The 16,848-nt window shown below is 35.3% G+C and overlaps 2 protein-coding genes across 2 annotated transcripts in view; one reads left to right on the forward strand and one right to left on the reverse strand.

Moving 5' to 3' along the window:
- Window positions 1–581: 581 nt before the first annotated feature.
- Window positions 582–9,300, reverse strand: LOC106868736 (transmembrane protein 138). The gene is made up of 5 exons (XM_014914133.2): window positions 9,184–9,300; window positions 6,291–6,438; window positions 4,805–4,976; window positions 2,179–2,257; window positions 582–816 (listed from the first exon to the last, which is right to left on the reverse strand). Exons 2-5 carry the CDS (start codon window positions 6,413–6,415, stop codon window positions 707–709), a joined length of 486 nt encoding a protein of 161 aa, XP_014769619.1. The 5' UTR covers window positions 6,416–6,438; window positions 9,184–9,300; the 3' UTR covers window positions 582–706.
- A 241-nt stretch (window positions 9,301–9,541) lies between these two features.
- Window positions 9,542–16,848, forward strand: part of LOC106868733 (gamma-tubulin complex component 2) — an 82,786-nt gene continuing 75,479 nt past the window's right edge. The window contains exon 1 of the mRNA XM_014914131.2: window positions 9,542–9,693. The gene's annotated coding sequence lies outside the window, so the exon portion shown is untranslated. The remainder of the gene's footprint in view (window positions 9,694–16,848) is intronic.

The following is a 16,848-nucleotide window of genomic DNA, read 5'->3' on the forward strand; positions in this document are numbered from 1 at the left end:
ACAGAAACATTTCATGAAATGTCATAAATGACTGTGTGGTTAAGAAGTTCACTTTCTGACTAAATAGTTTCAGGTTTGATCAGAGTGCCAAATGTCTTGGGTAAAGAATAATAAATATTAATGGGAATTAAATTCTGATTTAAAAGTTCTGCAGACCAACTCTTAAATTTCCTAATTTTAGATTCTGAACATGAGTGTCAAAGTGAAGTTGTATTTCTGGAAATAATAGGATCTCAAATAACATAGAATTAATTAGGAAGCCTCTATGTAGTTATTTGACTTGCTAGAACTAGTGACTAAGTTGTCATCAAATCTTAACAAAATGAAGGAGATATTGGACAAACTAGCCTAAGCTTTAGATTTACAAAAAGGGAAGATGGTCCTGATTTGAATGTGGGCTAAACAATATCCTAGAGGCCTAACTGATAATATACTCTGTTAAAATACTCTCCTTTGCTTTTGATAACCTTGTTCTGTTTATCAACAAGATTTTGAAAGCCATATTTAAATGGGGGTTGATTTCTAATTTCAGGAATTAATTGTAATTTATTTTGTTGAATAAATAAATAAAAAAATAGAAAAACATTTTAAGAGCTTTAATTTTTTTTTTTTTTCCCCCACATAAATGAAAGAAAAAATTACCAATATGTTTCATATAAAATTCTAAACATTTCCTCTGACTGAGCCAACATCACAAATAGAATGTTTATTTATGTTTCAGAAATTCATCCCTGAGCCATTGAGATTCTTGATAAAATATTGGATCACCAAGTTTCAGAGCAGTTCGTTTATAAAAGTAATAGTAAAATATTGCACCTATGAAAAAAAACAAAAAAAAAAAAACAAATTCTGTTACTTAAATGAAAGACTTTCACAGATATATATTAAACATATATTCTTAAAATCATTTTAATAGCAAAAATTATTTTCAAGTAAAAAGATGGATATTATAAACATAAGTGAAATAAGCTTTCAGTTTCACCAATTTCCTCTTTAAACTTATGATTACTTAACGTAATTAGTTAATTATTTTATTCATTCATTCATTTGGAATGTGGCTATGTTGGGCACTGCCTTCATGAGTTTTAGTTGATTATGTTCCCCACATGATGCTTTAGTACAGTGTTTTTCAACTATTTTTACCCTTTGATTCCTATTTTACTCCACTATCCCTCCCCACCCAACTAGCCATTTGATGTTTAAAAAATTTGCATATTTTTATAATTAAATATCATTAGGAATTGTCATCATCATCATCATTTAATGTCCGTTTTCCATGCTGGCATGGGTTGGATGGTTTAACAGAAGCTGACCAGCTGAAAGGCTGTTCAGGCTCTATGTTTGTTTTGGTATGGTTTCTACATTTGGTGCCCCTCCTAACGCTAACACTCTACAGAGTGTACTAGGTGCTTTTATGCAGCACTGGTATGGGTGCTTTTTACTTGGCACCAGCACTTATGAGCCCACAAGATTAGGGATGCTCAGTTGGAGAGGGTTGCAAAGGACGAGCCTGGATGCAAGAGCAGCCACTCTTTACTTAGCTTGGCGTGTTTTTAAAGAACACAGCAAACCACCAGGAGTCTTGGTCCCCTGTCATCCCCTCTGTGAGTCCCAACATTTGTGGATCCTTTCTCACCACTTCATCCCACATCTTTATAAGCAATAAATTTTTAACAACAACAAAATCTTATATGGACCCCCAAAAGCCAGTTGAGAACCATTGCTCTAGTATTTGTTAATAATTGCTCTAGTGTATCAATCTCTATTGAATGGCTAAGTATTACTAAGTATAAAGAGATCTAACGTGTATGGAATAAATGGTACAAAAGGTTTGTTGCACAGATTTTTCAGACATACTTGCTGAAAAACACACATTTACATAATAGACTTAAGCATAGCTTCTACAAAATTCCACTCACAAAGCATTGAAGGTGAGGTTATAGTAGAAGACAAATGTTGTTGGTGCCCCACATAGTGAGATCAAACCCAGAATGAGGTGGCTGGGAAGTGAAATTAATACACAGTCATATCCATACCCATCTTGAAATAAATATTCTATCATAAAGTATGGCAAAAACTTAACTTACTAAAAACTGAAACTCCAAAATAGAATTAGTGAAATAGTAAAGTGGATGTTAATATATACAATGGAGAGAAAGTAGAATAAATTTTACTTACTGCACCTCTGGATTACATATATTACTTGAATACCACTGGTATTCCAGACATATTCGTTAACATTCTTCCAGCGTAGATTCTGTTGAGACAGAAATGAAAATTAAATAAATTTGTCAAGGAGAAGACCAAACAATATTCTTTTAGGTTAAGTGGGCTTTCAGAATATTTATAAATAAATTCTTCAGCTGAAACAAAATTTACTCAAGCTATCAGTTATATGATAAAGATCTAAAAAAATTTATCTCATGGAGACATGACAACTTTAATCTTATTGAAAAGCAGCAAACTAGTCATAGTGCTTCAATAAAATGAGATTGTCAAAGAAATACACTTATAATGCCTATAATAATGCTTATAATACATAGGTCTACTCAATCAGAGTTGATTTGAAGTTAAACAATACAACACCCTCCTGAACTGAATCTACTGGTACATCAAGACAGTTAATGAGTTGGTGTGCTGCCAGTTCTACAGTAACTAATTCTGCTGGCAAATGTGTTTGACCATTAACCCATTTGAGACAAATAAGCAAATGACCAAAACCATCTCTTTAGGCACCCCTCAAGAAACCAAAGCCCACAATCTCCAACTCCAAAAATGGTTTACTCATAGCTGTGCAGCATCAATATAAGAGAAAAAAATGTTTATAACATCTATAGGAAGTCACCTACTACTACCAACTGGGAGGATTTCCCAGTCTGCAGCCATCTGGCTTCTTGGCAATGGTCTCTGTCAACTTAAATCCTATCTACAACCACTCAACGAAGATGATTCTATTAGCAACACTTCTATTGAAAAAAACTTCTACATTTGCTACATGCATCACACTTAACTCAATACTGTATACTCTTTACAAAACTTCTCCCAAATTCCCCTTCTTCTCTATCTGAATTTTACCTCCATCCACAATGTTACCATGTATTAAAACTCTTCTGATACTTCCAACTCATTAAGATAGATGACTGGTTTTTTATTTTGTTTCCCTTCTCTTACTCTCAGAACAGAGTGTGCTTGAGCTAGCTCATACTCTCATTAAACGTTTCAATCTCTCTCTATAGTAATTCATCTTGATCTACACAGTAGGCCTTGTCCACCAAAAGACAACATTTCTGACTCTGCTAAATTCTAGCTTATTCCTCATATATTCTGATATGTCAAAGGTGATAGAAATAGTTGTTAACAATAACCTTCATCACTTTGAATTTCTCTCCCCACTCAGTGAGTGCAGTATGGCTTCCACAGATCCAGATCAACTGGAAACCTGTTCTATATCACTTCCTGGTCTTCAGAACATTGGTAGAGATAAAGACAATATTGCTGACTGTGTTTAACAAAGGATCTTGTGAGCTATGTTACTGATCTTCCTATTCTGAACACCAACCTATTAGCCATCACTTCTAACACATTCCTATGCAGATTATACCAACCTTTATTCTTCTTTAATTTTCTAAATATAACCTTGTGCTAAACACAACACTTCCATAAACAATGTTCTAAATAGCATCTCTGAATGGCAACAAGACAAAAATAATCTCTTTCAGTAGAATAAAAGCACAATATACATATTGCAGAAACACTCTTGTACCAAATCCTTTCTGCTTAAGACCAAACAACTAGAACTTACAAATACACTACACATGTTAGGATTCACAATCTCTGATGGTCCCTCACTGTGACATGTCAAAGATTAAGATATTTCTTCAGAGCCAAAACATATATTTCAGTCCAGATGAGTTTTTGATCCTCCTCAAAGCTCAATTAAAACCTGCATTAAAGTACCGTTCACATATCTGGGACAATGTTATTTAACATACACACAAATGTCCTACATCACATCGAAAAAAGAAGACCAGTCAACTAATTGGTAAAGATTTAATCACCAAAATGCTTCAACCACTAACATAGTGTTTGTTTTTTTCTCTTTTGCCTCTTGTATTGCTACTACAAAAGTATCTACTTTTATGAACCAGCTAGTTTTAGCTGCATGACCTTCTCACCACTAGTCTGTCTTTCCATTCTAACTTTGTTACACTGTCTGACAGACCCATTTCACAGACATGAAACATTTCACATAGTCCTTCTTCCTCAGGACTGCAACTCTTTGTTGGAATTCATTCCCTATTCACACTTCTCTAAAAAACACTGACCAACAAATTTGGAAAGGTATGCAGAGGTTATGACCCTTTTCCTCTAACTATATTTATACGAAAAAAACAACAACAAAAAACAAACAAACAAGCAAACTCTGCTACAAATTTCCCAAATCTTTCTTCCCAGAACAGCTGACTGATTTATTTCCTCCCTGCAGACATTCAAGCTAATTATATTGGCTCTGCCCTTTTGACTTAGAATAAATAACAATATGAAATAATAAAGTTTATTTTATTACATTCCCTTCAAATCATTGTCAATTTCTAAACAAGACTACCAGATGTTATAAAAAATTTTCATTTAAAATGTTTTTAACTTAACCACAATTATAAATCATTCATTTTCAGAAAGCTTAACAATATTGAGTGCTTTCAAAGCTTAATCAAGATTTTCATGTTCTTACTTTAAAATGTTATTTTATTTTGTCGAGGAAGGACTGAAAAAAAATGAAACTATTAGGAGTAAAGACACTTACCATAATCCAGCAATTTAGAGCTGTACAAAGAACAAAGTACAGACATGTAACAATAATGGTTATTTTGAATTTGTTCACCATTAATCTAACTAAGCCAGCTTGAAAGATGAATGTATTGAAGAACATCAGGAACACAATGATCAACGAGGACATGATGGCAATTGATTGGATTCTGAAAGCAGACAAGGAAATAGTTTTTACTTACTTAAAATAGTGAGTGTGAGACAGGTAGAAGTTACACTATGGAATTAAATTTTTGATTTTGTATAACAACATTTACTTTAATTTCATAACAACTGCAAATCTATTGGGGTATTTGTGATAGGACAGTGTCCACATGAAGATAATTGGGAAGAAGTGTATTGGAAATAAAATGGACACAACTGTCAGTATTGATAAGTATGCAAGAGTCACTGTATGTGTTGCTGCATAAAGGCTGTGAGCAGGATATGGAGAAGACTTACCTCATGGAACCAAGAGAAGGGATAGTTGTGAGTCGGTTATAAAGAGGATTTGCATTGTGAAATCAACAGAAGGGACAGTCATGAGTGGAATAAAGAAAGGATTTGCCTCATGCAAATTCTGATACAAATACCTCAATCAATAAGGGAAACTTGTAAGCAAAATAGGGAGAATATTTTCCTTGTGGCATCAATTGAAAGGACAGAGAGTTAAGGTAGTTTAGTCAGATAGTTGTGAGTTGGTGGTATGAAGTACCAGTGTCAGCACCAAGTAGTAAGAGATGTCTTAGAGAATAGTTAGGTCAGACTTCAGAAAATTGCACTCCAGTTCAGAGAAGAAAACATGGAAGGTTGCAGTACAGATTTATTCAACCAATGCCATCTTGGGAAAATAACAATGATGATGAAAATGATAAAAGGAAAAAAAAAATCAATTAAAAGAAACAAAATTTACTTTGCAATATATGACAGCAGGTTCAGTCTCATTGGATGTCACCTTGGGCTAGTATCATCTACAGAGACCCAAAGATGACCAACATCAGCAAGTTAAATTTAGTAAATGGGTGTAGCAGCATTATAGTCAATTGCTACAAAGGTAAAGGTGATGCCTCAGACAGAAATAATTACAGTGGCATCAAATTGCTGGACCAGGTGATGAAAGTTACAGAAAAGGTCATAGCTTAATTAGGAAGAGAGTTAGCCTTGATGAGATGCAGTTTGGATTTGTACCAGGTAAAAGCACCACCAATATTATCTTCCTGGTGTGTTAACTGCAGAAGTATTTGGCCAAAAATAAACTTCTGTATTTGGCTTTTGCTGACATGGAGAAAGCTTTTGACAGGCACTAACATAACTAGAGGGAGACAGTGGGGGTGGTTTTCCCTTGGCAACACTTTTATGGGGATCTGCTGCAGGCTATAAGCCTGTATAGGCTGTATTCAAATCAAATAATAGTGGTTTTAATGTTGGAACACAGACACTTCTCACCGTTTAGCCATGCTAAAGATAGTGACAATATAACTTACATGTATAGAATCAGTAAAACAACATTTTCTAATCTCAGGAGTTCTGTGGCAACATTCATAAAGAAGTCGATGGCAATTAGAAGGGTCTGCAGGAATAAGATAGCTTTATATCTGGAGGTCAACATGATACTATGATGGAGACTGGCACCTACAATGAAAATCATTGAAAAGTTTATATAAAAATTGAAATTGATTTTTTTTTATATAGAGATTATGTAAAGTTGTGATATGATTTTTCTGGTGTGGTTGTTTAGTCTTAATTGAGCAATTGAGTTTCTTTGAAGCAATAAGGAACATTATCCAAAGTGTCCTACCTTTTTTTAAGCTGGTATTGTAGGGTGTGATTTAAGGGAGATTTGGCTACTATTTCTAGCATGTTGAGCAGCCGTGTAAAGGCTTCTTTCAAGTAAAGAACAATTGTTTTAGACAAAATCCAGAGCTGAAGCAAATCAATGACTTTCCTCATCAGCAATTAATGCAAGAGAGATAGCAGTAGTTAAATAAATGTAGTGATAAAGAATAATGCTTCTGACTACAAGCCCTTTATTGAAGAAAAGAGAGTTCTTCAATCAAAGATCTCAGCTCAAAATGTAGCACTCTTTCTATGGTAACAATATTTATTTTAACTGCCACACTTCCTCATAGATTAAATGTTGCCAATGTGGGCCCTCACTAGATTTCTCTGATCTGGATGTTACATAAAGCAATTTTACTTTTAGAGTCAACTCATCTGGAAGAGCTCATTTCAGTTCTAGTGTTTGGCACATATGCACACACACACACACCAGTGTAATACAATTGCTGTGTCATCATCATCATCATCATCATCAAGCCAGAGGACTGCACCAAGCTCCACAGTGTTTTGGCATGGTTTTTATAGCTGGATGCCCTTCCTAACACCAACCACTTTACAGAATGGACTGGGTGCTTGATCTACCAATCTTGAGATTTTTTATTGGAAATGGAAACATTTTGTACCAGAATCGCTGGCGTTCCTTTTGTGAAATCAAATTACGATTGAAACAAAGAAATTTAATTATGAAAGTAGACTCAGCTGGATGCAGATGGTTAATGAATGCACATCTCCCTCAAATCACAGCCTGGAGTCTCGAAGAGTTTTAAAGAAGGACACATTGGAAGCGGAGAGAAACACTTGTAGTGTATGACTTAAGGGAAACTTTTCTCTCTCTGTTATATATACATAAATACGGACAAAGTAGATAACAGCTAGCCTTCGGCTGTACCTTTGGACCCTGTTGTGTCCACTACTCTGATTGGTTGGTATTGGCGCAGTTTGTCACTTGTTCTATTGCATGCCAAGATGCAACCCAACCAATCGCAGCCTTCAGATAAGGTCATGTGAGACAGTATTTTCTAAACTTCTGGTGAACTGACAGAATGTTATAAAAGCTAGCTTCTCACCGCCCCATATGTCTTGTCAGCTCCAGACCTTCTGAGGTCTAGCCACCGACCATACAGCCAGTTCCAGCGACGACACAACAGCAGCTACATGGAGACTCATCAACACTTTGTCCAGTAGCATTCAGGACCTCCATCTTCTTAGCGTCAACATCATCTCTCTATGTACACACCAACCAGTAACGCTCGCACAGGTTCTCCACACTGTTTGTGAATTACTTCACCATGTTTAACAGCAAATACAAGCTGCGAGAACCGGCAGCAGCATTGTAGCCATAGCTTCTTGTATGACATGTGCCTCTCCCCGGCTCTGCATTGCTGCCTCAACTTCTTGATACAGCACCTCAACTACTGTGTACCTTGACTACGAACTGGTATTTATCATCCTAGTGTCTGGACATTCTTATAATGTCATTATAGACTCTTTCTATGCTCTGTACTTATTGCACATGCATACATCGTTTTTGCACGTACACTTTGTATACATGTCTATTATGTTTATATGTCGCACGCACAGACACACATGTTAACATATAAATAAAATCTTCTCTTAAACATTCTACCGGTTGTGCCTCTCTTTTCCTTCTGGCACTTATACACATTTAACCCTTTTCCTTCCATGAACTATGTATGGAATTGTGAAGCACCCAGCAAGTGCAAAACACATTTTCCTACACACTCATTTTAGAGGCCAGCTTGGGGCCAAACAACAACCCATTCGAAAATGTTTTACTAAGCTTAAGTAATGCGTGCAACAGTTGCTGACTTTGGAGGAATTTATAGTGGATTCTTACACAATGGACGCCAATTATTACGATCAGGGAAAATAGTATCAAACGATTATTGTTATCAAAATTAACGGGTCCATTCCAAAACAAACTTAAGATATCGTTATAGTCTCTGCTTTATGTTATCAGCAGGTTATTCTTATCTAAAATGCTCCGTCCCCCAAAGTGATTACAATAGGTGGTTTCCACTGTATAAGGTATGAGAACAATAAAATAATTTAGAAAGAATTAACTGAATTAAAAATAAGAGATTGTACACGAAAAATTACAGAAAAACAGAAGTATGCGTACAATAACTAGAGTCCTAGTAAAATTCTTATATAACAACTTATAAAACAATGATCAGACTGAGAAGAGATGTCAATCGCCAATTTGGCATAACGAAAGATCGCCGTTAATTTGTTTCCTTTCCAAAGTATTATTTATTCAGTGATTTTTAATTAGAAGAACAGAAAACGGAATATTCATCAGCATTTAACAAACTTTCATATCAATAACAGGATTAAGTTAAATATTTTAAAAATAAAGCTGCTTTTCATAATTGTTTAAAAATTCTACGATAATAATTGTTGACATTTAAATAAAAACCAAGTTTGAAAACTTTTTCTTCGAAAATATTAGTTATTTACACTGTGAAAATTAATTAGAAGAATTGGAAACTGAATTTTCATCAGAGTTCTACTTACATTCATATCAGTAAATGAGTTAAGTAAAACATTTTAAAAGTAAAGTTGCTATTTGTAATTATCATCTTTGATAAGAGATTTATCTTGTTTATAGTAACGAAACGGTGAGCGGTGATTTTTAAATTAGGAGCACACTTAAATTTATCTAATATTAGTAAGAATTTCTAAAGAAAAATACTTCTTTGTAATTTACTTATAGAATAAAATAATACCAAAAAATGTTGTTATTCAATAAAAATAGTTAAAGTTTCATAAAATATTTGTCTATACAGTAAATAATATTTATTCCCAATTATGAAACGATTTAAACATTCATTAGGAATAGAAAAAACTATGTCACCGTATGTATCACGTCACATATCAACAGTAACTGAATGGCGGGAAGGGAATGTGAGAGTTTGGAAATATACAACGAATGGTTATTTTCAATGAAACATATGCTGCAGTGATATAAATGTACAGAAATAGAGGAGGACACTCCTCTTACTGATTATATGATACATCTTCGAGGTATTATTAACTTTTAGTTACTTTATTTTTATTTATAATTCAATGTTTTGTTTTCCCTATGTAGTTAATCTACTTTTCAGTCTACTTATTGTTGTTTACAGTATTTGACAAAAAGTGTTTATCCGTTGTATTTAATAAAGTAGTTTAGAGTGTATCTACTTGATCACAAATTTCGTTTCAGTGATTTTGCTCGTTATTTTGCCAATGTGTTCTGTGTTAAAACGATGTTTTGATGTGACGTTCTCAGCCGGCTGTAGCTGTTGCTTCTATCTAAAATAATTTGTTCGATGATTAGCGGCTTAGTTAATTCATTTCATTAAAAATGTGCAGTATTACATAAAAACTTCTTATAGATCCTTTATTGACAGTGAAATTAATCAAGGGATTCAGCACGGTATAGAAACTAATTCGAACCTGCAAATTACACTGTTTCACAACAAATTGTTTTTTACTTCAAATGTCACGATGCTTATTTTGCCCTATCGCTGAATTACCCTTTTGATGATGAAATATACCATTTGTGTTGACGATCTTGTATTATTTTTATTTCTGAAACTATTGTCCGTGCAACAATTGACGATATTCATTCTTAGTATCCTATTACGTATAATATACTTTGTGTTACCAAAAATTGTTGGCGACTTTTTATACGTTGTTAAGAGGTTGCTACGATTTGTTTTTATCTGTTCTATGGTCAAAATGACATAGAGATCTAAAAATAATTTTCTTAATGCGCGTCTGGACACAAAATTTTACTCTAATGAATGACTGCAATCGATTAACAAACCTAATGCAATGTTGATGCTGAAAATTACGTTGAAACTAATACCGGTGTAGCAACCAACTTGCACTGTAATTTGACATCCAGCTGAAGCCGGAAATTTGAGTATGTGTGGCTATATTAATAAAAAATTTCTTTCGCGATCTGTATAACGCATGTCGATTAATTCTATTTTCGGATGCTAGTGTAATATGGATGGGCAACTTTCCCAGACGATCGATAAAACAAAAACGTGTGCTGTATGTACGGTATTCACAAGCTATGAACTATTAATGTGATAAGTTTGAGGTAGTGTTAGACAGGTTTTATGGAGTTTGGTTAATATTTAATTTTAATTGTTAGAAGTTTTGCAGTTTAATTCTATTTAGCTAACAAAAATGATTTCTGATTTAGGCATAAAGTTAGTTGTTTTTTTGAGGGGAAGAGATAAGTCGATATCATCGCCTCCAGTATGTAGATGTTACTGTATTTTATTGACCCGGTGAGATATGAACTGAAAAAAATATGGAAAGATATTTCTGTCCGAAGCTCTAACAATTCTGCCAAGCTCGCTGCTTGGGGTTAACAATAATAATATAAAATTTCAAACTTTGAGAAAGCCGATATCTCAGTTACTGTGAAATGAAATAGCCACTTATAACTAGAAACTGTTGCTTGTAATCAAATAATTTTATTTGGCTAAAATATTCAACTCGAACATTTGAAGTACAAATGTAAACGTGCCCGTTTCTAGTGTAAAAGGTTCGTTGTTAGCTTCCAGCTAGTGTACCACAATGCGTCTGAACCTGAAGTAACGATAAACATTGCACTTCAAAGATTTAGTCTTTTTGTTGCTTCCTAACGTGGAAATTAGACGGTGGAATCATGACTTCTTCAGTCACTGGATCAAAACCGAACTGTTCTTGTTGACATGCATAATGGGTCCAACTTCACAAAATGTCTCAGCAGCAGTTATTTGAAAAAAAAACAAAAAACAAAAAAACATCCAGAGCTTTTTGGGGTCAGATTCTCTAAAAGTTGACATGGTAATTAATCAACAGTGGCACTCTCTTGCCCTATCATGCTATTAGCTGTCAGAAGTGAAAGTGCTCACTGCTAGTGAAGTATCTGTCTGTCTGCCTGCCTGCCTGCATGCCTGTTGCTGGTTTGAGTCGATTCTTTGGCTACTGACAGCTAATACCATGACTGGCCGGAGCGAGCTATATGTCTGTCTGTCTGTCTCTCTCTCTATCTATCTATCTATCTATTACTCGAAAGTTCGCGCGTCCGCGCTAGCTAGTCGTGAGTGGTCGATCCTATTATTTTTAAACTTCAAACTTCATTTGTTTTCTATTTTGATAAATTCTCTCTGTTGAAAATTATATTTTTATATTTTAAATAATTTGCAATTTCAGGAAATATGTTTTTATATTAAATTTGTGTTTTCTACTCACGACTAGCTAGCGCGGACGCGCGAACTTTCGAGTAATAGATAGATAGATAGAGAGAGAGACAGACAGACATATAGCTCGCTCCGGCCAGTCATGATATTAGCTGTCAGTAGCCAAAGAATCGACAGGCCAGCAACAGGCAGGCAGACAGACAGGCAGACAGACAGATACTTCACTAGCAGTGAGCACTTTCACTTCTGACAGCTAATAGCATGATAGTGCCCACTCTCTTTGCGAGAAATAATTTGTTGTTTGGTCATCAGCATATTTAATACAAGCATAGCGATGTGTATATCAGTTTAACTTAAGTGACATTTGACTCTTATTTATTGTTGGAATTAAAACATCTCTGTAAAACTTCTTCATGTAAAGACTGTCCTGTTAAGTGATGCTGAAAGTTAGTCTTTCATGCAGTGTCTGTTCAATCACAGTGCAACCAAGGAATCCAGACGTATGGAAGAGTTCCCTTAAAACTAACATGGGTAATCTTTTTTTTCAGAAGCAAGCCACTAGAGACATAGTACATTGTCAGGTGGGCCACGCTAAAAAAAAAAAAAAAAAAAAATTGAAGGTAATTTTTTGTTAGATGTGTCATTCAGAAAGTCTCCAGAACTACAGGTTGCTCATGACTGACCTAAAACATCATCATCATCATCATTATCCTTTAAAGTCCATTTTCCATGCTGGCATGGGTTGGACTGTTTAACCAGAGCTGGCAAGCAGGATTGCTGCATCGGGTTCTAATCTGATTTGGCTTGGTTTCCTCAGCTGAATGCCCTTCCTAATGTCAGTCACTTTACAGAGTGTGCTAGGTGCTTTTTACATGGCACTGGCACTAGGTTCTTGCAAGCCAATCCTCTTTAGCAGAGGGAGTAGCATTGACACAATGTTTTTGACAGCTTTCCTGAACAAAGAAAGTGTTATTGCTCTCTAGAGGGGTCCATTTAGTAATTCTACTTGACTTTCTCCAGCATGGACTTTGTATAATAAATAGTATTGTTGTTTAAAATACATACTGACAACACAAGACATAAACTGAGATCCTCAATCTGAGTAGCTTGAAACTGGAACACAAATCTAAAGGCTATATTTGATGATGACAAATTAGTGTTGGAGTTATATCTGAGCATACAAAGCCAAACCTTGAGTATCCATCTATAACCATTAGAAGTAGTAAGTGTTAGATAATGGTAAAAAGAAAATCTTTGAAGTTGACACTGATATGCTCAAATGGTAGTATGGACCTGGTCAGTGTTGTATGAGGAAGATGGTGTAATCATGGTTTCAATTCGTAGTATGCAATCTATTTGTCATGTTTTTTTGTTGTTGTTAATCGATCTATGTTCTTAGATCTAACCATAGTCTCATAATTGAGTCACAATAGGATAACATAAAAGCTTGTGTGTATCTGGGAGATGTTATAAAGGATTCATTAGTACAAGCATCAATAGCTGTGCTTCTACAGTACTTACTTCATTAGATTATTGTTAATAATGAAAATATTAAATTAAAATAATTTTCTAAGCAACTTTTGCATTTGAACACTAAATATATATATATATATCATGATGATGATGATATATATATATACATAAAACAAAGCACCCCCACACGTCAGTCTCTTTTTTCCCTAGTATTTTGGCTGCCAAATGCAAGGACATGCTGCAAGTTCTAAACCATAAGATAACCAACTTAACATAAGTGGAATGATCACTTTGAGAGAGAGAGAGAGAGATGGTTCTCTGTTCCTACTACCATAAAGTTTTAGTTATTTTTGATACTTATAAAATGGCATATCATGAATTATCTGATTTCATAAATCCTACTTTTCCTGCTGATATCTACTTTTCAGTTAAGAAGCTTGAAAGAATCTTTTAAAATTTACTGATTCTGTCAGGAAGGAGAGATAGATTCTAATTTTAGTTGTGTACATAGTGAATGATGTTAATATATTTAAATGAGCGACAGTACATCTTTCTCTATCCTTATTTTTCTTTTTACATATTTTGGCAGATAACAAGCCTTTTTTTTTTTTTTACCTCAAAAGAATCAGCTGCAGTTAGCAAAGGCATTGAGTAAATTAAAATGTTATTTCTATGAATGTAGCACATGTGAATCCAAAGATACAGACAGCTATTATAGCTAGCACATGATAGAGGAGTAGATTAAATACTTTGTAAATGTTACTGTGAAAGAATTAGTGTTTACTCTTTTACTTGTTTCAGTCATTTGACCGCCCATGCTGGAGCACCGCCTTTAGTCGAGAAAATCGACCCCAGGACTTATTCTTTGTAAGCCTAGTACTTATTCTATCGGTCTCTTTTTGCCGAACGGCTAAGTTACAGGGACTTAAACACACCAGCATTGGTTGTCAAGCGATGGAGGGGGGACAAACACACACACATACATATATATATATATATACATATATACAACGAACTTCTTTCAGTTTCCGTCTACCAAATCCACTCAAGGCTTTGGTCGGCCCGAGGCTATAGTAGAAGACACTTGCTCAAGGTGCCACGCAGTGGGACTGAACCTGGAACCATGTGGTTGGTAAGCAAGCTACTTACCACACAGCCACTCCTGCGCAATTTTTAGTCAGATACTTTGAAGAATCTAGTGGTGGTCTGTTTCCTCCCAGATTATTTAGTGATGTTAATGAATTTGGATATATTTAGTTACCATGGTGAGAAAATATTTACAAGACTTCCATTTCATTTAAGAGAAAAAACCCAATTTTTTTTTTTTTCCTATTTGCTGGGTTTTGAAAAAGGGGGCACTATACCCCTGGCTTTTGTAGATGCTCTTAGACAGTAAAATTGCAAGTCATTACTTGAAAGACATAAACAGTGAGGGAATTTTAGAGGGCCACCATTCTAGAAAGGAAGTGCAAACTGATTAGTATGATGTTGGACACAATTTGGGTGATAAGAGGAGAGGTGGCTAGTGGGACAAGAATGCACGAGTGGAAGTACTATGAGCCCAGCTAGCTATGAAAAACAAGACCATTATAGTTAGAGGATGAAGGGCAGAGAGAGGAAACAATGCATACATAGACGAGAGGCTGGAGAGTGTTTGTTAAGCTAATCAATTGGGTGTTTTCTTTTTCTGTATTTGGTCTAGGATGTCTGAGCTTTGTAGAGTATTGATAAAAGTCAGGAGATGTATCTGCTCATATTGAGGTGAAGGGCTGATCATTGAGATGCAGTCCATGTTAACCCTTTAGCATTTAAATGAGTCATATCCAGCCCAAATATTCTGTCTTAGGTTCAAAGTGGCCAGATCTGGCCTTTCATACCTATCTTACAATGTCATTCTAAAAATAAGCAATGGATCATTAAAATGTCAAAGCTACAAGATAATGCATGATTGATTCAAAATAATGTGAATAAATAAGCATTACATTTGACAGAAATATAACTGCTAAATGGTTAAGGATGTGCTTTTGCCAAAAGAAAACCTTCATGATAGACTTAACAATTGGTGTTATTGTAAGAGCTCTAATTGGGATCTACTCCTGATTAAGGAGGATGTGGTGATATGAGAAGTAATTGCATTTTCTTATTGAAAGAGACAAGATTAGTTTAACACCCCTTGGAGATGTTTTTGAGGTCTTTAATCATGGAGTCAGTATGGGTTGCAAGTGGCTGTTGCATGGTTGGAGAATGTTAAGGAGAAATCATGGGTATGTTATATGTGTAAAAGTGGATGTAGTTGGACATTGCTATGGCAGCAAGTCATTGATATATAAAAGAAACAGAGTGGGGATCAAAAAGCTTAGGGTCTGCTGGAATTGGTAGAATGAGAGACATAAAGAGGTCTGTCAAAACATGTTACAATAGTGTGGTCTGATTGGAAGCTACTGATACAAGTGATGGGTGGAGCCCCACAGGCAGGCAATTTTGATTGGGGACTTGCAATCCAGACACAGTCAAAAGCTTTTCTGATGAGGTCAACAGTATAGCTTTTACCAAATTTCTCAAAATTAAGAGCCCACTTATGGGTGATGGAGTGGAGTAGGTTAGTGGATCTGGTGTAACTGACAAATGGTTATTAAAGAGAGAGAGAGTAATGGTTGTCTTCAATACCTGAGATACATTAGAAATAAGTAAAGTAGCTAGTAGGATGAGAGAGGTTTTCTTTCTTGGGAATGGGACATACTGTAGTGTTCCTGAAGATCAAGATTGATATCTGCAGAGAGGAAAAGATTGAATTGTTTGGCTAGTTCTGGGTTGTGGTGTTTCGGGGTAACAAGGGATATTTTCAGGAGTGGTAGCCTTGTTGGTTTGAAGCAACTGAAAGTACTTTTGTACTTGGGATGTGTGTATGCAAAGTGGTGAACCTGAAAGGGAAAGGAATTGGAGATTTGCTCAGAGTGTACAATGTAGAGTTGGTAGCAAAGTGGACAGCAAAAGTGGAGGCTTTGTCTTCCGAGATTCTTCTCACAGAAGTATTATTCAGTTCTATATTTAAGAGGTGAGGAATTATGTACATTATTTACATTTGACGGATATTTGTTCTCATCTTGTTTGTTGTTAACACAGCGTTTCGGCTGATATACCCTCCAGCTTTCATCAGGTGTCTTGGGGAACTTTCCAACTTGGGTTCTCATTCCTAAGGTATTTTTCGATGTTATCATTATTATTTTTAGTATTATTCAAGGTCACTGCCTGGAATCGAACTCGGAATCTTGGGGTTAGTACTCTTAACCACTACGCCATATGCCTGTGGGCAATTATGGAGTGAATTTTTAGGGCTTATAAATCTAATATTTTCCTACCCTTCCTTAATACCGGTTCCCATATGTTCTTCATATCTGCACTCGGTCTGCTCAGGAGGTTGTGTCCTAGCATATGTTGCTGCTTCTTTTAGTTTTTGTATTTTCCAGTGGTGTTCTCTGTCTATTATTTTAACTTCATCCCACAGGGGAAGGTGGTCTCC

Source organism: Octopus bimaculoides, chromosome 4 (assembly GCF_001194135.2).
Source record: "Octopus bimaculoides isolate UCB-OBI-ISO-001 chromosome 4, ASM119413v2, whole genome shotgun sequence".
Taxonomy (NCBI): Eukaryota; Metazoa; Mollusca; class Cephalopoda; order Octopoda; family Octopodidae; genus Octopus; species Octopus bimaculoides.

What these genes read in the sequence shown, in the direction of transcription:
- LOC106868736 (XM_014914133.2), bottom strand. Translation starts at nt 6,415, where the DNA reads ATGTTGACCTCCAGATATAAAGCTATCTTATTCCTGCAGACCCTTCTA. An exon ending in GTTTTACTGATTCTATACAT is followed by an intron (nt 4,977 to 6,290) that starts GTAAGTTATATT and finishes GTCTGCTTTCAG; the next exon opens with AATCCAATCAATTGCCATCA. An exon ending in ATATGTAATCCAGAGGTGCA is followed by an intron (nt 817 to 2,178) that starts GTAAGTAAAATT and finishes TTTTTTTCATAG; the next exon opens with GTGCAATATTTTACTATTAC.